At 37.3% G+C, this 22,042-nt stretch overlaps 2 protein-coding genes across 2 annotated transcripts in view; one reads left to right on the forward strand and one right to left on the reverse strand.

Annotated features, from left to right (window-relative positions):
• The window catches only part of TBCD (tubulin folding cofactor D), a 130,019-nt gene that overhangs the window by 77,232 nt on the left and 30,745 nt on the right, over positions 1-22,042 (reverse strand). Inside the window, exon 14 of the mRNA XM_085298315.1 lies at positions 19,525-19,619. Coding sequence (XP_085154441.1) covers positions 19,525-19,619 — 95 coding nt within the window. The remainder of the gene's footprint in view (positions 1-19,524; positions 19,620-22,042) is intronic.
• On the forward strand, positions 13,647-16,392 carry ZNF750 (zinc finger protein 750). The gene is made up of 2 exons (XM_085298291.1): positions 13,647-15,243; positions 15,663-16,392. Exons 1-2 carry the CDS (start codon positions 13,817-13,819, stop codon positions 16,384-16,386), a joined length of 2,151 nt encoding a protein of 716 aa, XP_085154417.1. The 5' UTR covers positions 13,647-13,816; the 3' UTR covers positions 16,387-16,392.

A 22,042-nucleotide genomic window follows, 5' to 3' on the forward strand; every position in this document is an offset into this window, starting at 1 on the left:
CCTCTCACTATCATTCCTATGCCCAAAAAGAACTCTCTTTGCATTGCGAAGAGTTTCAGATTTGAGACCATATGTTTTTATACTGCACTCCATCCTCTTTTAGAAAAAGAGGTAGGCTCTAACTGTAGCTTCATTCAGGCTCTTATACCAGTATTTAATATATCAACACAGATGCAAACATAGATAATTCTAGATTAGGCCGATTATCAGGAATAAATATTTGTTTACAGCTCTGCCAAACATTTATGATTTGCTCTCGTGTTTTCTAAACAAGCTGTCTACTTCAGAATGTACTCTCAAAAGAGTATTTCATCCACAACAATAATTTCGGCCACGAGGAAAAGAAAACGCGTGTAGTGCTTTGTCTGTTGGAAAACGTTCCAGAGTGCTTCTCTGAAACGCTCTGCTCTTGCATCCGGTGGGGTAAGCGTCTGAGCATGGTCCACAGGCGGTCTCTCATTCCTGCACCCGGGCTTGACCTAGTTAGGAGTTTGCAAGGCAGGAAGGGAAGAGTATCGCAATTCATACGTGCTCAGAAGCTCTGCTAGAATTTAACAGCTGAAGCCTCCTCAGCTGCCTCTGAAGCTGCCCTAAGCTTGTCACGTTTAACACTGATCCACGTATACAAGGCTGCATATATGCATACCCACAGACCCAACAAGCATTTTGAAACCCGTGACTAGGAAGGACTGTGTCTGTCTGGTTGCGATCTCAGTTCACTCTCACACTACTTAATGAATCAAGAGAGTCTTTAATTACATGATCACGTGATATTTTTTTTCATGGACCTATCTCAGCCAGCACACAGGAAAGACCTGCTCCAACAATGAATCACAGCTGGGCAGCAAAGGAGATGGCTGTCTGCCTTGCTGTTGAGGGTGGAAAATACGTGATGCAAAGCCTGGCTGTTGGGCAGGGTGAGAAGGGGTTGCTGGTGAAGCCGGATGTTGCCCTAACGAACTGCAATTCTAACTATCTCTCTGCCAAAGACTTACTGTTTGATACCAATCACATTACTTAAATACAGCATTTAAACAGCTGGATGTGAGCTTTCATTCCCCAGGTATCTGCTTCAGTGAACTAATGGCAGGCTTGCAGAAGTGCTACAGCACTGAAGCTAGGGTCAGTTTTGGAGGATGGCAAGAGGCCAACAAGGAAGCCAACTAAGAGCTGTATTTTGGCAAGGCAATCTTAACCTCATTATGTAATGCAGCCATCAAAACTCAGTATCATCAAGCACCCCTACCTGACTGCACTAAAAAGGTTAGAGCTGACCGAAGACGTGATTGACGTACCTCCCCTTTCATGCTGAAATAGAGTGCTAAACAATGTTAGGGATTAACCTACCCACTCATGCCAAAGGCAATATGAGCACTGAACAGAGGCCTTCGTACAGCTAACAGAGCTCTTCCTTTAAATTAAGCAGTAGTAAACTGCAGTTTAAGGACATGAAGAAACAGGCTTATGAAGGAATCCTACTATGCAAATACATGACTTATTCTGAAGGATTATAAAAATTTTGTAAATTTCTAACAGTAGGTGTCAGGGAAGAAAAATCACCAAAGAAACTCCAACCTTAGGCTAAGGTTGTGCAATAACAGGATAAACCTTACAGCGAAAAAACTAGAAGCAATTTATTGCCATTTATTCTCTGCTAAGTATTTATATCACTTCCCAGTTGCACCGGCAGTGAAGTAGGGGAAGCTTCGGCTCATTTCTTCTTGCTTAGCCCTGCTGACTAGCAAAAAAATATTTCTATGCTACTTACGTTTCCTTGCTAATCTGAAAACTAACATGACAAAATATGCATTGTGAATTTAAAAAAATATATATTATTTTCAAGACCACATATTATTTTTTAAAGTTCACCTGGGAGTTAGAGAAAAGAAATTCTTCTATAACCAGCCTTTCAGGTTTGGGTGTTCTCCATTTTCTAAGAGTCTTTTCCATTTCTTCCTGTATCTATGATGAAAAGTACCTGGAGACTTGCCAAAAGCCTCACAATTAACTACCACCATAAAATACACTAACATATTTCAGAAGCCTAACTTCTTGTTGCATCCTCCAAAAACCCAGGCAGCTGCAAATCAGTATCAAGCTACTTATTCTGGAATACAAAAACACAAAAAAAATCATGAAAAACAGAGTTTGCAAACAAGTTTATAGAATGGATTTCTGTAAGACTATTTGAACTTCAGTCTGCCTCTCACCCTATCTTGCCCTCCCTTCTCCATTCTGCTCTTATTATCTTGGTCCAGTCACATCCAATACACACCATTAAAATAAAGCAGAGTTAAAAGCACAAGTGAGAACAGAATCACGTAATAGGAACTGTCAAGCAAACATCATTGGTACTATCAGATCTACCTCCAATTTATGCTCTATCATGTAAACATGAAACAGCTCTGTACTTACAAAAGACCATCTATAAGTTAACAACAGAAGATTAGAAAGATCAATTTCTTTATGTATCAAAATTCAGTGGTTTCTCAAACCACAAGGGTGCTCTTCCCAGAATACCCTTGAAACCAGAACCGGCAGGAGGGCTGAGGGAGTAGTTTAAACTTGTCTTCTACAGTTTTCAGAAGTAAGCCTGGGCCTTTCCAAGCTTTCTAGATGCCAACAAAGATCACATTCATATTCAGATTAATATTATAGTCAACAGAGAAGTTCATAATGTAATTTTTCAGAGGTCTATTTTTATTCTTCAAACCTAAAACAGATTACCAAATGTCAAATGCAAAGCTACCCCCTAGTACTTCAAATAATCATTTGTGAACCAGTCTAGAAACTGCCATCACTGCTCAGTCAAATGTTCCCCTTTAGCTTTCCAGAAGGTTGCTGACTCATGTAAATCTCTCCAAACTCAACCACAAGAGACAAAAAGTACAAGACCATGGGACAAATTTTTTAAATACAGAAGAAATGTCAACTGAAACAACCAGTCTTTTTCCTATCTAAACAAAGTGCTTACTATTCAACAGGAACAATATACAAGTATTTCCCTAAGTCAGGATCTTGGATACGTGTAGCGATGTGTCCTACCTCTTTGACTGCAAGGCAAAAAGCAAACACCCCATGGATGCACAAAGACCTTCCGAACTACCTTCCCATCCAAGTCAAGACAAAGCGTGAATGAATAAGGTTTTAACCCACTCTTACAGACATGCTCAGGAAATCGATGAAGTCTCATGGAGCTCCTTCTCTTAGGAGCACTGCATCAACAGAAATAAAAGCTGGCCCTCTCCAAATCAGAGCAAGACAGAGGAGTTTGATAAAGTATCCCAAAAGCAGAACTTCTGCAATTCTTAAGTGACTGATTTTCAGATTGAATCCCAAGACATCATAACCTAACAAGCCCATCACCTGATGTCTCAAATTTAACACAGCTCCCTCACTATCAGTATCCTTTGACAGCAGCCTTCAAATGCTCCCTTTCTTCTTTACTCTCTTTCGTTTCTCTCTGTATTCTGAAGGTAACTTATAAACAAAAGAAAGAAAAGCTGTTTCCCCAAAAGTCGTGTTTTTTCCCCACCCTATTTATTACCCACTTAGTGTTCCCAGTTATTAATATTCTGAAGATAGGAAATCAAATTCAAGATCTGGATCACCCACATCAACCCACCAGTGTTAGGCTTCTGAGTTATCCACATTTTATTTGTATATCTCTTCAACATCATTGCCTTCAATTCAAAATTTGCTTTCCTTGTTGGCACAGTTAAATAAGGAATGGAGGACCGCTTCAATCCATTCACTGCAAATGAGTAAGGGAATATAAGCATATAGGCGGATCAAGAATAACAGTCTTCCTGTCTGGAATCCCACCAAAGAAAGCACCAATCCATTGAAAGTTTAACCAGGCACTTCTTCTAAACTACTTCCCTTCCTCTTCTTACTCCAGAGATGCAAATGCTTCCAATCTTACTTTAAGCATAAATATTTTGCATATTTTTATAGCAAAACCAGGATCAACCACATAATGTACAACAATCAAAAAAAAAGTTATCTTTGACCATGAAACACTATTTTACTATATATGAATCTATATTACTCTGACATGCTACGAACATCTAGGAAGTTTCATGTTCCTATATATGTTGTTTCCTATACAGAAAGTTTCTCCTATGCATGACACACCTTATTAGCTAGAAAGTTTATATTGTGCTGTCATCAGGAGAAATTTTAATAATGTCCTTTCACAAGCAAACAAGAAATTCAAGTAAATTAGGATTCTCTTGTTTGTTTAGTATTTATCCCCACCCAATTAAATAAAAAACCCTATAAATAACAGTCTGAAGCCTACAAAACCACAAATATAGCACAAGACAAAAGATGTACTGAAACCACACTAAAATACAAATTTTTGGCCCTGACATATGCTGCGCAGTAAGCAATGTTTCTTTTAAGAGTGCTGCAATTCTAAACGTAGAAATTCACAGAAATACTTCATTGGTAGTTCCTCAGATCCTAAGCTTTTAAACAACTTCTAGACGTTTTGCTTAGCAGAATGTTTTCCCTACATGTCATTTTAGCAGCGTAATTCATATTAAATACAATCAAAACTTTACAGCTGCAAGGTAACCCATAACTTGGTTCAAGAACTGCGGCATTTGAAATCCTTTTTTCAGGAATAGAACAAAATACCAGATTTCACTTGCTGCCTTACATTCCTTGCTTTAAAAAATGTATTTAAGTATGTATTTTAACATATATTAATCATATAAATCTTTACAAAATAAATTTGACATATTTTAAAGAATAACTGAAAGCCAAAATCATATCTTGAGTCAAGGAATATTCATTATGAATCAGATTGTTCTCTTCTTCACAACCCTGGCATCATAGCAGCACCTAGTCACTGATAACTCAAGAAAAGTGTGAGGGACTACTCTTCCATATATTAGAACTGGACATGGCATAATTCAGATCCATACTATTGGATTCTATAAGAAAAGCTTTATATGACATAGGTGAGAGAACCATCTCAATCTCTGGCGTAAGTTTTGAAACCAAAGCAAAAATGAACACATACTGCATGAAAATCATTTTAATAAAATAAATTTTAAAAGTGAACATATAAGCTGAACATCAAGCAGAAATTCAATAAAGACATATTTATCTGTTGGAATGACTAGTAATGAAAAGAATGATTATTAAAAACCCTTTCTCATAAGCAGTTTACAGTTTTGCCTACAGTCTCAATTTCTGATGCTACCTACTTCCCCCAAGATGTTTCACTGCCCAAGGGAGAGGATGGGCACCAGAAGGAAGATCATTCCTAGTTCCAGGCCAAACACTAACAACACAGGCCACAATAAATATCTAAAAATACAATCTGCAGTTGGTATTAACTACTGAACTTTTATTCTTTTCCCAAAGAAATAATTTGCACTAGTAATCATGAACAAGTGGCTCACAAACATCAGCAAGGTAATCTGCCCAGACATATCTCCAAAGTCAGGGACTGGAATCATTATGAAAAACAAAGGCACTTTCAAAGGTGTTATTTGAAAAGTATTAAGACTGATAACTATTCATATGAGATAGAAGAAAATAGTTACGAGAATATTGTACAAGAATCACATAATGTTTTGGGACCCAGCACGAGTTATACCAATTGTATTCAAATCATCTGCTCCGTTCTGCAACTGGTAAAGAATAGCCTAATGCAAACATGCTAACACAGAGTAAAATCCGTCAACAACTTAAGTTCAAGTTATCAGAGAAGAAGGAAAATCAGACTTCCTTGAACTATTAGCTCAAATAGAGCTATGTCATCTACATACGGAACCAAGGTGACAAAGACAGAAGTGCCAGTCATGCAGTTTAAAGACACTTCTATAAATCCAAGCTCTATGCTTCACTAGCTGCAAGCCTGCCAGTGTCCACCTCCGTGAATTTATTCCTATTTATCTTTGATCATACCTCTCTTTTGTAATAACTAGCTCATGAATTTGTAAGATGTCTCTAGAAAGACCTGGAAACACTCTTGATGACTGACAATCAATGGACACCCTCTGAATGCCTGTATCAGAGTCCCGACGGAGATGAGGAAAGGTCAAAACAAGAACCAGTCCACCGGCCGGGTCATACTTGGCTTTTGAGCAGAAAATTAATAATTACCTGACAAATGCAGTGGTGGATAACTGACCAGAGCAATGCTAGGCACCACTTCATACATCTTGGGAACTGAACTGTGAGGTGCAAGATGAAAATAAAAATCAGATAAAGCAGTTTTATCAAGAACAGGTTAGGTTCCTCCTGTGCCTATGTATTGTTTCTGCTACTGACATTTTGTTTTCTCTTTAAAACCAACGACGAGCCTAAGAATTTAAACAAAAATATAAAGAGGGAGTTTAATAGCATTTAAAAAATTGCAGTCTTATGCTACAGTAATAAAATCTGTGACATTCAACTACATTTACTTGATAATATTGGGAGACTGAATTTTAAGTAGTTTAGAAGAAAGCAGTATATTCTATAAAAGAAGAAGCTATAAAACTACAACTACTGCCCTCCAGAGATACAAAATAATCACAATAAAAAAGGAACTTGGGGGGAAAATATCAATAGCACAAGTGTTATGATGGCAATCCTGGTGCTCTCCTCCAATAAGCTGATTGTTGTGCTCAAGTAAGCTAAAACAGGTGTTACCAACAGGTGACTGGGACCAGTTTATCTAATACTCATGCAAAATGCAAGCATAATGGGTTAACAAAATTAGGTGATGAAATACTATCACTGCAATCGGGATTTATTACTTCTAGCAGCACACACAAACAGGAGCTATCAGCTTCCTTTTATGGGGTCCACTGAGGAATCTTTTCTCCCAGAAGTGGCTTTTCAACACCATCCAAGTGCCAATAAACCCCCCATTTCCCTTGCTTTTTCTTTTTGCAGTTTCACTTTGTTCAGCAGCTGATTTCTGCTGACCTGCCTAACAATTGCAATTTCCAGGGAGTAGCTAAATTTAAAGTTGATTCCATCCTTTACCTGGATCGAGGCAGCGGGGAGACATCCCATATCTCCTTCACACAACAGATGATGGGAGGGGAGGGAGGGATCAAAATTTTTGAATAGGGTCTGCCTCTTACCCCAATTCAGTCATCTATATTAAAAGTGTCCTTCAAGAGCTTCCTCTAGGTGTCAGAAATTGCAATGCTTTTTCAAAACAAATATGTGATTTGACCCTATTCAAGGAAATCTTACTTCTGCTTCTTAAAAACTATCATACCCACCACAGACAGAAAAAGAAACCTGATGGTACTTTCCCTGTGCTACAGAAAACGTAAAATGATCCACATTTGTAGAAGAAAAAAAGAGGACAGTTATGCAGGTTGATATACAAACAAACCTGTTAACATGAAAGAAATGCTCTTTTCTGGCAGGTGAGGACTACTGATAAAGCAAAGGACTTCTCTCAGGTCTTTTCAGACTGACATTACAAGAACTTTCTCTGCAGCTCAAATCTTCCCAATATACTACTTAATATTTCTTCAAAATAGAAATGGAAGAATAAGGGACTACAAATATCCTCATTATTACAGCCAAAGCCGAAAGACTTGCAAACACCTGGCAGTAATATGACATCTTTCTACACTGCTAAGCTGCGTTACAGAAAAATGAAAACAAAACAAGACCTATCTTTTTACCTTAAAGTTAGTGATCGCTTTTATTAAGAATAATTTCTGATAAAGATACACTGGCATAGCAAAGGAAAGGATGGTGATCTGCATCCACAGATAGAAAAGTAGATGTCCGTAACTCATTCCATCAAGCCATATTTTTAAAATGATTTTTAAGACACTACTTTAGAAACTAATTTTGAAAGAACTTTTACCCACTGCCCAAAAAGGCTTTATAGTGTCAAATTTCCTTAATTATCATTCAAGAAATTGCTGAAACTTTCACATACGGAAGTATGGTGAATTTTCTACTTTGAAAAGTAACAATCTCCAACTGTAGCAGCTATAGAGGAGTGTGGGAGACAAGGGAAGGCTATCCTGTTCAACAGGCTGAATTTAATAGTTTTTAATGTCTCAGTAACATTAGAAATAGTAGTTAAAAAAATAATTTTTAAATACAGTATCAAGAATTTATTTTAGAAGCAGCTAGAACTATCAAAAGATTCTCCCTTTAAAGCACCGGTATGCAAGAGGTTATTCTTTCACTTTGTATTTGCCATTTATGAACTCTAACTAAAAGCAAGTGCTAGCACTAATCGATGGATGATCATTCAGCTTTCTCCTTTCACCACGCAGGTTTACAGCTCCCGAGTAAACATATAGACATGATAACCAGATCCTTGCTGAGGGGACTCCTTCCCATTTACAGGATCTGTGCATTTGACTGTTTATTATAGGCAAGCTTTGGCAGGTTCCTGCACCAAGCAAGCTTGGAGTTAGTTCAGTCCCGCCTTTAGAGCGGAGATTCATGAAGGACAAGAAAACTTAAATAAAAGTTGGGGGGGGGGGTCACAAGGATACGAAAGGTACAAAAGCATTCAAGCAAAAAAATAGCTAAATAAAAACATCAAATGGTTATTTTTAAGCTTTACTACCCCCTGCGTACAGTTGGTTCTGCTGTTTCCAAGTCATTTTTACTGCAGTTACACTTGTGAAGAGCTCAGTGCATCACCCAAGCCATTCTGGCCCCTGCTTTGCAGATGACTACTCAGAGGGACAGGCACGGCCACTCAGAGCCAAACTCGGTCGTTGGAGGGTGCAGAAGTGGCAAGCGCTCCCTTCGACAGCTCAGGTGCTGAGGTAATGCCGAACGAAAGCCGGGGACGCAAACAAATGAATCGTAGCTTCAGGCTGGAGTAATATCAGGTGCATCTCTACACCCCGCGGGCTCAACTCCTACACTTCTTAAGTCCCTCCCCCTGAAACAGCCTCCTGCAGTTTCACTTAGCCAGCCAGCCAAGAACAGGTACTTCTCTCCCAGCAGTGACAGCTCCAGCTCACCACCGCCGGGTGCCCCGGAGCTTTCTGACATCTATGCATCTGGTAAGCACCTTTCTGGGCTTTTTCTTTTCTTTTCTTCTCCTTTTTTTTTTTTTTTTTTTTTTAAGGGAAATGCTCAAACAAACCGTGCTCACATTACCACGGGAAAAGGCAGGCGGAGGCGTTCGTTTTGCAGCTGCCGTTTTGCAGAAGCCCCGGTTGCTCCTAGCAGGTGCACTTAGGGCACAGCTTAAGACTTCAGCAGAAAGTTTTGACGGGAGAAGGAGGTATTTTAGTCTGTGAGAAGAAAGTGACTTGTGCAGCTCTTTCCAATAATTAACTCTGGTTGGTAAAAAGCATTTAAGCCCCTCTTTTCATGCAGAAACTTAATGTATTATGTAGAAATATGGCAAAACCTGTAAGACATTAGATGCTGCTTAAAATTGCTATGTTTTCTCTGCCAACTATTCTTTATATAATTGTACCAGGTTAATCTGAAACTTTGTATGAAAATAAGGCATTCAACTGCAGTTTTGATTTATTAGTTTTCCAGCTTCTGGGAAAATAGTATAGCAAATTGAATTGTTTTGATTCTTCCACGCTCTAGTCAGTCCAAGCATAATACAATTTGGAGTTTTTCACCTAATATTAGCAAGGATTTTCATGTCTTACTCGCTCTGCCTAACTTCTTTAATTGGCGGTGCTGCACTTCCCCACGCCCGCACGCGGGCTCGCAGCCTGGCACACACAGTCTCCTCGTTGCTCTGCACCTTGGATATGCATGCACGCTCCTTTGCCATCACCGCCAACCCACCGCTTGCGCCCCAGTTTCCTCCTAATTAACAAACAGGGGCGTTAAAAATCTATCTTTCAGCTTAAAGGACCTGGAAGTTTAAAGGGAGTGGTAGTTAATCAGGAGAAAATCTCAGCTAGAATGGAACTCACAAATCTCGTTCTTGCAACACACTAGGTAGGTGACAATGGCATGTCCTTGAGTTATGCAATAACGCCACATCACAATATTTTAATTATAGCGTGTCCTTCAAAATGTTCCACCCCAGTGAGTACTCCTGGTCAGAGAGATCAACATCACCAAAAGGATCCTGCAATAATAACAAAGTGTGCATGACAAACTGTTACGGAGGTTGCTATAGCAGTATCCGAAAAAGAAATATAATTACTACTCCTGCTCTTAATAAAGGACATTTTGAAATTTCCCCTTTGATCAGCTGGACACCTTAAATAATTTAGACTACTTAAAAACAAAGAAACGACATGCATACACGCATATACAGTGTGCGTGTATATATATATATGAGTGTGTGTGTGTGTACACACAAACATATACTTTTGTTTATATATATATATATATATGTATATATACACACACACACACACACACACCATTAAACAATATTCTTATTTTGTGGACTTAACAGATTATAAAAGCCAGGAGATAACAATAACATATACTTTTAAACATATACTTTTAAAAATGGAATGAAGAAAACTTGCAACTAGCTGAATCTCAAGCTGGAATGGGCTATCGTCGAGAYGACTGTAAGGATGTATACCATTGACAAGAAACATATACACAACTAAGTACCTCAAGTTTAATCAATACTGTCTGAAAACCGTGGTTTTAGTGAAAATAGAAATAGACATAGTGAAAATAGAAATAAACAAACTAGTCCAGCTCAAAATTAGCAAGACAAATTTAGAATAACTTAATAACTTTAGAATAACGCTTAACTTCTAAAATCAGGTATCCAGGAAATAATTTTCTTTTTTTCTTTTCTTTTTTTAATCACCTGAAAATTATGGGCCTGCTAGTGAAGATTTTTTCCCCTTTTTAAAAGGATATCACAAGTTATTGTATTCAAGTTTAAAGAAAAAGCAATGCTTATTTTGACTTTTTCTTTGTCATATTAAATTTTAATTTCTTTAGTACAAAATATACATTGTACAATTATAACTGATTTTTCTATAGAGTTTCAAGAGGTTGCACTTATTTTAAACCATTAATGTTTATGCTTATGTGCAAATAGTTTTTTTTAATTATGAAATATGCACCTCTGCCAGATACTCCAGCGCTTTACTTGAGAAGGGAAATTATCCTTTTTGACTGGATTGAGAAGTATTTTTCTAACTGCATTTTTAAGCCATAAGGAAAAAAGGGATTAAATAATAAAAGAGAGAAATAGAACATTCAGCTGGTTGACACTAGCCTAAGTTCACTGCGGGGGAAACACCCTTCAAAACCAGCAGCTCAGGCTCCTTCTCGCAAGTAAGGACAGCAGCTTCTGGGAGCACCGCTGCATATAGGCTGAGCATGCACCAAAACAAATGAAAAGGAAGAAAGGAAAAAAACAACACTCTTGTAACTCTCTCCTATTATAGACATTGCAAAAACGCTGTCAATGCACTAGATTTCTAACATTAAAACTGCAACAATGCATTTTATCGTATTGAGAAACAGGAATAACTTGAATCAAAGTGAAATACCAAGTACAAATTTTGGGGGAGAGCATGGTAAACAGGACACACAGGAATTTGTATTATTAAGCAAAGGAAAGCTAGCAGAACAAGAAAATCTAATTAACATCTCTTTATAATAAAGTGCTGCACCTGAATGCTAATTCAGACTGTTATCGTAAATGGCTAAACTAAGAATGCAATGGAGTTTTGACAACAATATCTTTTTTCAAGAATAATTAGTACAAGTACTTCCAAGAAGATGCAAAGAACAACAGGAACAAACTGACTTGACCAAGTCCATTACAAACTGTCCATGTTAGTTATACATCATTAGTCAAAAATAAATGCAGCAAACTTACTTAAGGCAAAAACAAGGACCAGCTACCTATCTGGATGTCCCCTTCTATGCCTCAGATACTCTTCTTCATTTCCTTTGATGCAAAACTATTATTCTTGCTCTTTCACAGAAATTCTATCATTTTTAATTTTTTTTATTTACTGAACTATAATTTTAACCAGACTCCAATTACAAGGTTTTAACATGCTGCTGCATATTTTAAGTAATCTTATATCACTGTTATATTATCAATTTCCAACTCAAACCATTTAAAAAAATAGTTTTGCTAAAAGCTGAGAAATATAAAGCTACTCGTCTACATAATGTTTCTAGTTGTTTAGCCTGTTGTATGTTTAATCATTCATTAATTTTAAGAAAAAGCTTGTTAGTCTTTTCTATTCATAGGAGCTTTGCATTTTTCAAGGTGTCTTCATGATTACTATTTTAACAAAATTAGTATTTCTATGACATCAGAAACTATATGTAATATATTTTGCTAGAATCACTGTACCTGATAAAACAAGCAGCAATTCTGTAGCTTTCCCTTCAGCTTTCAAAATGTGTGGCGTGTCATTTTCTATTAAATAAAAATCTCTAATTTAAGAAATGCAAAACATCTCTACTTCAACCAAAATCTCACAGCAGATAATTACCAGCAATTCTTTTCACAAACTTGGTATTTTAATACTCCTGATTCAAACTTCTATGCAAAAAGCGTTTTAAAAAGAAAACGAGCTATACTAGTCACTCGTACAATTAGTATTCCTGCAGTTTCGGGTAACACAATAGATACAGTACGTGGTTTTGCAAGAGTCATCATTTTGATAATGATGCTTATAGTTCATGATGAAATCATCAGTTTTTAGATCTCTGCCATAACACATCCTATAAAATCATGAGAACTTGACTCCGAGAGTTTCTCACGCCTTCAGAATCAGCGAACATAATGGAACAAGCTGCTACAAGCCCTCCTGACTTATCTACTGAGCAAATCATTAGGCTGTATAAAGTATCCGCAACCTCCGTTTTTCTGAAGACAGATAGATCATTCCTCTATAAATCAATTGTTGTCAGATACTTTTAACCTGAATTAATACACTCGCATGTAGGTGCTAACTCTGTGCAGCATGTAAGATGCCACACAGCAGAAGAATGCTAAATGTGTTTATCAAGGAGAAGACTGTATTAGTCAGATATTGCAGGACTCATTTCTCTTAATTGAATTAGGAAGAGGAAGAAAATTGGTGTGGTTTTAGCCTTCGAGAGATTGGCCACTTTTGAGGTATCCATTGAGATTAGGCTGTTAGGAAACACCACACCAGTTAAAAGGGGGGGGGGGGAGGTTGGTCAGTCTCTGGAAGAGCCAAGTCAGCTCCCCTAGTGCAACCAATTCACTCCACCCTCATTTCACCAAGCAGGAAATTCCCTCCTCTCTTTTCCCAACCGGCCGGACAGGCTTGCCCCATATCCAGCTGCTGCCAAGACCTGCCTCCTCTCATCTTACCCACCTTCACTTCTCTCTCAACAGCTCCACCTAGACTTCTACTTTCATCTTCTGATTGAACGTTCCCTCAGTTTTCAGAGAAAACTCCTTGAAGCCCTATCACGTTTGCAGGTGATTGGCGCTGCTGAATATTAGCCAATTTCTGTGAATATATGTAGGWGCTGAAAGATGAAGAAGTTAAATGCATGTCTATCTCAAATCAGGCATCTAGTATTTCTATTATAAAAAAGAAAAAAAATAATTAAAAAATATCAAATGAAGGGGAATACAACTGAAAGATTGTATTAGTTTTTATTTATTTCCAGTGATCCAGTACAGCTAATTTTAACCTTTTTGTTACAGTTCCTGTGCTACCAGTTGCAGAAGTGTTGTTTTCCGGTACCCCCTACTCTCCTGAGACAGCACAGGAGCTGGCATCCTCTTTTCACCTGGGAAAAAGGATTCTAGAAACCTGAAAAACTGGAAACCTCAAGTGGCTAAAACTGAGGAAAGCTAATTGCAAGAAAGTTTTTATATAGAATCGTTATATTTAATCATTTAAAGCAGAAAAAAATGAGTCTCCTCAAAGAACGTAAGCCAAAGAAACCTCATTACATCCCAAGACCGCCAGGAAAGCCATTTAAATATAAGTGCTTTCAGTGTCCCTTCACTTGCAATGAGAAATCTCACCTTTTTAACCATATGAAGTATGGTCTGTGCAAAAACTCAATTACTTTAGTATCAGAACAGGATCGCATTATCAAGTGTCCAAAGACCAGTTCCTTGGAGTCCAAGCAGATCAATCAGCTAGAATCTACAGTCAAACCAACTTCTTCTAAATCCATCACAAACGGACTGTCAAATCTTGATTCAAAGCCTCAACATCCTTTTGCAAAAGAAGATGCCAAGGAAAACGCTGAGTTACAAAACCAGGCAACAAACACATCGATTCAAGGACAAAAACCTGCAATTCAGAAGGAATTAACTCTTGCCAGTACTGCAACAGAAAGTGCCATCAGCATGCAGCCCCTCTTGGACAGCATTGTAAGGCCCTCAGCTTTTGTTCCTGTAGGAGAACACAGAGATAGTAAAGGCCCARAAGCAAATGAGGTATCCGAAATTATATCCCTCTCTAACAAAAGTTCACCTTTTCCCATTAAATCTGCATTTCATGCACCAAATCACCCATGGAAAGCAGGTTCTCCTTTTCTCCCAGAGTTTCCACATAAAGTTGCTCCCACAAAAGGTTTTGCTTCCATTTCACCTTATATGCAACCAATGATTCCAGAGTACTCTCCCCATTTTTATGAGCATAGGCTGGCTATCTACGCACCTTATTTGCTTCCAGGTAATTCAGAGTGTGAAAGCTCTGCTCTATCTGTCTATGGCACACAAGATCAAAGACACTTCCTTCCCCACGCTGGACCACTTCCAAAACCAATAAATCCATCAGCATATGAACACTATCGATTGTTCCAACAGTATCACTCCAGTCCTCCAATACCATATGGATTTTGTAGGCCAACAGACCCTCCGTTTTACAGATTTTCACATGTAGCTGGTATCAGCAGAGATCAAAGTTCTCATCTAATGGAAGAAACTAGCTTGCTCTATCCTGCTTCTTTAAGTCCATCCCAACAATATCCTCTAAGCTCACATAAAAAACAAACAGATTATGAAAAAGAAATGACATTGTTGAATGCCAAAAGTCACTCCAAAGATGACCAAAACGAAAGAGAGAATGCAAAAATGAGCCCTCTTGCAGGAAGTGCGGCAACAGGCTCTCCTGGTAGACCTAGCCCAACCAACTTTACCCAGACAAGCCATGCTTGTGAAGGTTTATTTGACCTCTCTAACAAGTCGTCTTCCACATTGCTTGGCAAATATGATCAACCAGAAGAAAATTTCACAGCTTTCAGACCTGTGAGAAAAAGCACCGATCAACCAACTCTACTTCAAAGTGCACAGACTCAGCAAGATAGAGGAGATTCACCTACCAGGTAAAATAATAATAAAATTACTTCACAAGTTCTTGTCCAATTTACTAAGGAAACAAAGATAACAAATGTACATCTCATGTAATGGCTGTAAAATATATTTAAATTCACTGCATTGAGAAAAGTTATCCTATGTGATATGTCTATGTAAAATAGAGTACAACTCAATCACGATAGTGGACCACTCATTCTCCTTAGGTGTGTGACACATCTCTAACATCATTACTATGCATGTATCTGCATACTTCAGCAAATTACCTGTATCAGAGCGATACACATGGCGAAAGGGGCTTGGGGGAGGGAAGGAGAAACAACATTATCAGACTTCTAGCCAGAATTCTTTATTTTCTTCTGTCTACTTCTTCAGCCCCAACTGATTAGAGTACTTCATAGTAATTTCTTTTTCTCTCCATTTCTTTCAGCGTTAATGTCACTGATGAAGATTCATATGTACCGAACGAATGCTGTAACAATGAGGGTTCGCAGTCCAATACCGAAGACGACGCAGGGGTAGCACCCCTTAATCTTTCAAAGAAGCCTGACGCAAACACAGGGCCTGTTCATGAGCATGCATACAAAAACACTTCCAAAGCAGAAAGCCAAAACTTTCTAGAATTGCAAGACATGCCTCTGAATCTCTCAGTAAAAGACTCCTGTAATACAGGAAGCCTGAAAACTGCATTCCACAGTCCAGCTCATGACAACGGTGCTGCTACTTCTCCAAAACCCGAAAATGAAAATGCTGCTGCAGCAGACACGTGTAACCCCCAAAACCCTATTAGCAGTGCCAGTGACAAATCTTCCTTCACAGTGCACCATAATGAAGCTCAAGACTTGAGAATAATTGACAGTTGTGATGAACAGAAGCAAACAGCAGCAGTAGCTCTCTGCCAGCTAGCTGCATACAGTCCTAGCAAAGTCAGAGCGGGCAATGAAGGGCAGAGTCCTCAGGACTGTAAGGCTTCATGTGCAGAAGCTACTCTTAATTCTTCTGATACTCAGGATACTCAGAGCAATCACAAAGTAAAAGGACAAAAAAGGACAAATCAGAAAGAATCAACAAAATCACAGCAAGGCACTAAAAGAGTAAGGTCAAATGACTGTAGCAGAGTCTTCACTTTAAGGAAGAGAACAAGAGTATCATAATAGTTCACTTTCCAATGAGTTTCTAGTCACAAAGTTAGTTACCAGTTACATCAGAAAATGTCGACATTCCACCTCTTGTTAGGTTTGGTCCATGAGAAGATATATTCAACTACTAACATGTATATAGAAAATGTTCATAATTTTATATTAATATTTTTAAGTAATTGAACTTCCCATGCATAAGCTCAGATTTTGATGAGTGGATTTTTGCATTCATTACTAAAGCCAAAGTTCACAAAATGAATCTTCAAGGTTTTTTGCAATTGTATTATTGTAAAATAACGTTTACGCGTTCTTTTCTTACAAGATGTTTAAGCTCTAGAAACAATGATGTTCAATAACATATTGTCATAGTAGTTTTCAGGTTTAATTTCATTTAATATGTTTTTTTCCTTGAAAAACTATTTTTATTTCACTGTTCAGTAGTTTAATAAGCTTAATATTAAACCTAGCTACTTAAATTTACTGTTAACTGGCATATGAATGCACTTTGCCATTATGCCACAATGCAAAACAGATTAAATTTTGCCACTCAGAGGCAGACACCAGTTTAAACAAAACTTTGTAAAAGCAAGTTTTTCTTACATTAGCTAAGCACAAGATTCAATTTAAACCAAAGTAAGCCTTCCAAGCTGAAGTAGAACTAGCCATATCAATCTGCACCAATTAAAAAAAAAAAAAAAAAAAGCTTATGTTTACGTTTACCCGAACCACCATGAAAATAATGTTGAAAATTTCAAAATCTAAATGATTTAGGTGCCTAATCCTCTGAAGCTAGACACTGGGCAAACTTGAAACTCCAAGCCTAAAAGGATATTTATATAATAATTTATTTCAGCTGAAGAAAACTCTCCTGGTGAAGGTTTTATTCCAGTAAGCATGTATCACTAACTATCAGTTTCAGTGTACTTCTATATATGTCCTAAAACTATTTTCTGTTTCTACAGCTGTGTAAATAAACTTGTAATTTTTCAAATAAATCTGTGACCTGTACTTAAAATATATGGGAAGTCATTAATGAACACAAATACATTCACTACCCTATGTGTCACGCGCATTTTAAAGAGGAAAATAGTAAAGAAATTGCTAGCTAAAAGCTCAGTTCGCAAGTAAAATTTGAAACGGTGTACCAATCAACTCTGAAAACGAAGTTCACGAAGCAGAGGAATTAATCTGTACATGAGGTCCATATGAAAAACCCCAGGAATGCCCTCTGCCATAAAACTGCTGAACAGGCAAATTTCATAAAATGTTTAACTAAAATAAAACTGTTTGTTGCCTAAATGTCTTGCTTAAACTGGCACAGTGTGCACTCTCAGTCTCAGAAACAAGCGTAACAGCATCGATCTTCACTTTATCATAGAGAAAAGGTTTTCACAGATTGTCAGAAGACAAAAATATGAATCTGAGATTGAACAAAGGGAACATGGTAACAAAAAGATATCTCAAATACAGATATTCCAGCAGGGCAGCAAGAAAGTATGAGGTATCATGATACATCAGTCTGCGATGAAAGGAACATCTGTCTATTTAGGACAACTTTAAGGCTTTCAGCTTAAGGACAAATGTTACTGAATTCACAATTTCTGAACATGAAATTACAGAGTCTAGTGTTGCTGTTGTTCCTGTTTTTACCTATGTCAAGCTATTTGTATCACTAATCTCCTAAAGCAGAAAGTTGCACAGTTCCTTTTATCCATAATTTTCAAAAATCTCATATATCTCTTTTCTTGTTAATTTTAATTTAATAGAATAAACTTGAGCACTTGTGGTTTTCATACAATTATAGATTTTATTTTTCACTTCCTCTATACAAATCCTGTTCATACAATATGCTCTAAAGGTGAAGTCTACCTCATCAACATGCCTTAAAATTGTTAAAAACTGGGCTGAAGGGAACATTAAAAGTCAACTATTCAAGCTACTTTCCATACCTATGATTAGCTCCACTGTCAGGCAGCTAACTCCATGTCCATAAACAAATTATTCCACAGCTTCAATTTATTTAGAATAAGAAATTCTATCTTGTAACACCTGTCTAACTACTGTCTTGTTGCATCTTATACCCTTTATCTGTAGTTTTGTTCTAGTAACAGAAGACAATTGTCATAAGGAAAAGTTTTCCTTTAAGGGAAGATAATAAAGTCAGCTTTCTCTTCTTTCAACCACAAAACCTTATTTCTTTCAGTCTGTTGTCTAAAACAGAGTAGCATGAGTCATAATTTTAGTATCAAGTAGGATGGAAGGATTACCACACTCTGTTTATGACTTCTTTTTCACCATCACGTTCTACTGAGATAAATTAAATGGATTGATTCATGTGGGTGACCCACATGAACTCTTAAATCCGTTCCTACGTAACAGCTGCCTAGCCAGTCACTTCCCATATCTTGAATTGTGTAGTCACTTGCCCCCAGCTAGGAACAGCACTTAGCATTGGCCTAATTTCTTAGATCACTTTGTAAGGACAACTGGAACATAATTCTGCCTTGCAAAGTACAGCACAGTCCATCCTAACGTCACTGTGTTAGCTTCTCTTCCAAGTATCAGAACTCCTTTCTTTGTCTTTCTCCAAGTCAGTATAATCAACTCTGGGTTTCTGCAACAAAGAAACAAGCCCTTCTGTCCTGTTATTAATTTCTTTCCATCCTGATACCTCACAAACTTACGAATGACTTAGAGTTCACTATATAAATTACTTCAAACTAGCCTCTAAAATTTATTCAGAAACAAATAGCATAAACTACTAGGTTTAAAGTGAAAGTTAGTCATGAATTATTTAATATATTCTATGTAGATGAGGACACTGACACAATATAGTAACATATAGAACTATTTTGTACTGCTGCACAAAGAAACAGGGGAGAGCAGAGGAAAAAAAAGAAAACTCGAAGAAACTAATTTCATTTTGGAAAGCAAAATTTATTAAGTATAAAAAGGACACACCCAAGACAATGCTTTTGACATTAAGTACCTTAAATATCCCCATAGGCATATTTTTTCCTCTAGAATTCAGTACTATAGTCATTATTCAGCCCTCTCACATCAGCAAATTCCAGTCTATTGCCATATGTTAAATCCTTAATATTATAAAACGTTAATTCATAAACTTACTAACATTCAACAACAATAACTCACCATCTGGAATTCGGGAAGGGAGTAACAATCCTCTTCTGCCTAATTCAGCCAGGGCCAGGCATCCACCATGCCATGCATTGTCCGTTTCCTGGAAACTAATTTTAGAATAAAAATAAGTTTGGTTAAGACTGTCATTTTTCATAGTGAATTCCTAACATTTTGAAAGATGCATAATCCAAATCAGCACACATTTATCATGTTACCACTTCTGTCAGACTTTAAAATACAGGCATGACTGGTTGAACCTGTTTTCTCTCTCATTTTTTGCAACATTAATATTGCTACAAAAACGATCAAATAAGCAAYGATTCAAAAAACTCTCTCATTACAGAAGAGTGCACTACAAGAAAATCACCCAGAAAAAAAGAGAATAACCTTCTAGTACACTAGCAAAAGATGCAAATTTACAGAACATTCCCAAATAATGAATGAATTTAATGCCAAACAGTCCTGAATGAGTTAAAGAGGTACAAGGGAGATTTTACAGTAAGAAAATAATATAAGTTTGTGCATTTCCAATTAGTAGTGGTGTCTGCATGCCTTTTTTAAAAAACAAAACAAAAAAAAAAAAAAACAGGAAACAAAAGAGTGTAGTGAGCACAGCAAAAATTAACCAGAAACAGTACACATTTTTGGAGGAATGGCAGATGAAAGAGAGAAAAGGGGACGCATGACTATACACACAAAAAGTTCATTTTGTATTAAACTAGCAAAAGGAATCTAAGAATAAAACATCAAACAACCAAACTAGGTCACACCTACGGTTCCCCTTTCTCAGTATCCTGTTCCTGACATGGACCAATGGCAGATGCTTAGCAAAGACGAAGCATAAAGGATCGGATCCTTCCTTTCGCAGCCTCTTCCCAGCTTCAGCGATCAACAGTTGAGGGACTTCCCAAGCCAGAGGTTAGAGGCAAAATGTCATGTTTAATAACCACTGCCTGGATTCTCTTCCATTAACTTGTATAATCCCTTTTTGAACTCCCTTTACACTTTTGGCTTCCATAACATCCTGTGGCAATGACTTCCACAGTTTAATTACAATGGCGTGAAAGCATACTTCCTGATCCTTCCTGCTTCTCATATTAGAAGAGCAAACAGTAAACAATTCTTTGCTGTCCTCTCTTTCTTTCATGTTTGTTATTTTACACATCTCCATTATATCACTCAATTTTTTTCTTTCCAACTAGAAGAATCCTCATTAGTGAAATCACTGCTCTTACAAAAGATATTCAGTGCTTATCATCATCCTGTCACACCTCTGCACTTTCACTAGTTTTAGTGCATCTTTTCTGCAATGAAGCAGCTCGACCACTCACAGCATTCACGTGGGAACATCTGAGAATTACACATTAACACAATAAGCATTTCAGTTTCAGGACTGATTCTCTCCCTAATAATATCTAATGCTACATTTACCTGCTTTTTTTTCTGACAGCCATGGAGAGCTGGACTGACATTTTCACAGAACAATCAATAGTGACTTCAAGATCTTTTTCCTGAGCAGTAATAGCCGTGTTATAGTTAGCTGCATTTTCCTCCAAGTGATTTACTTTGTACTCAATGGACATTTTACTTCTTACATCACTTATAGCCTACTTATTTAACTTAGACTTACATGACATTCTCTTTTCAGTCACCCTTAGCTTTCACTGTATTAGCTAACTTTAGATCATCTAATTTCCTCATCCCATTGTTCACCTTTATTCCTGGATCATTTATGACCATCTTGAATAGCATAAGCCTCATACAGATCTCTGTGGGACCATGTCGACAACCTCTCTGCATGCCAAAAAATGATCGCTTATTCATTCCCTGTTTCCTTGTAGTCTTTCTACTTATTAAAAATCATGAGTGACTGACTTATTTTTATTTTGTTCATCAGATACTTAGTGCAAAAAACACAGAAGATAATCCCTCTGTCCTTGTCTACATTTGCTCCCAGGTGTTTCTGACGAAAGAAGGTCACTAAATTATTAGTTGGATTACTCATCCCCATGACTTGAAAAACAAGGAAAGAAAACACAGGGAGTACAGGCCTTTGAAGTTCCAGGGATAATTGAGATCAGCAGTGCCTCTAAAATTAATGACAGCAGCACGGTGGAAGTATCAAGGCTAAGTAGATACTTTCATGGCAAGTTTTTAAAACTTCATAGTTTCTTTTTTTAATGTCTTATCCTTTGAGTTGATATTTTTAATTTGTACTCTCAACCACGAGAACATTTTTGAAAACTGAAGTACATTTGAGTGGCAAACTGAATACTGCCAATATTTTTTGCAAATTAAGAAATTATGCTTTTGTTTATTAGCTTAATCAAAAATCAGATGTTTCTTCGCAAGCTAGGGATGGTTTAGATCTTAAAGTTCAACTCCTTAACAAGAACTTGATGACTAACTTGATGTAAAATAAGCATACTGTACTTTTTTAATACTTTACTCCTTTACATGCTCTACATGGGTGCAGAAGCAACACATTCAACAATGCATGCCAAAAAAACATCCTAGCAACTATACCTGC

This window comes from Rhea americana, unplaced genomic scaffold, assembly GCF_003343005.1.
Source record: "Rhea americana isolate MKP2758 unplaced genomic scaffold, rheAme1 scaffold_138, whole genome shotgun sequence".
NCBI lineage: Eukaryota > Metazoa > Chordata > Aves > Rheiformes > Rheidae > Rhea > Rhea americana.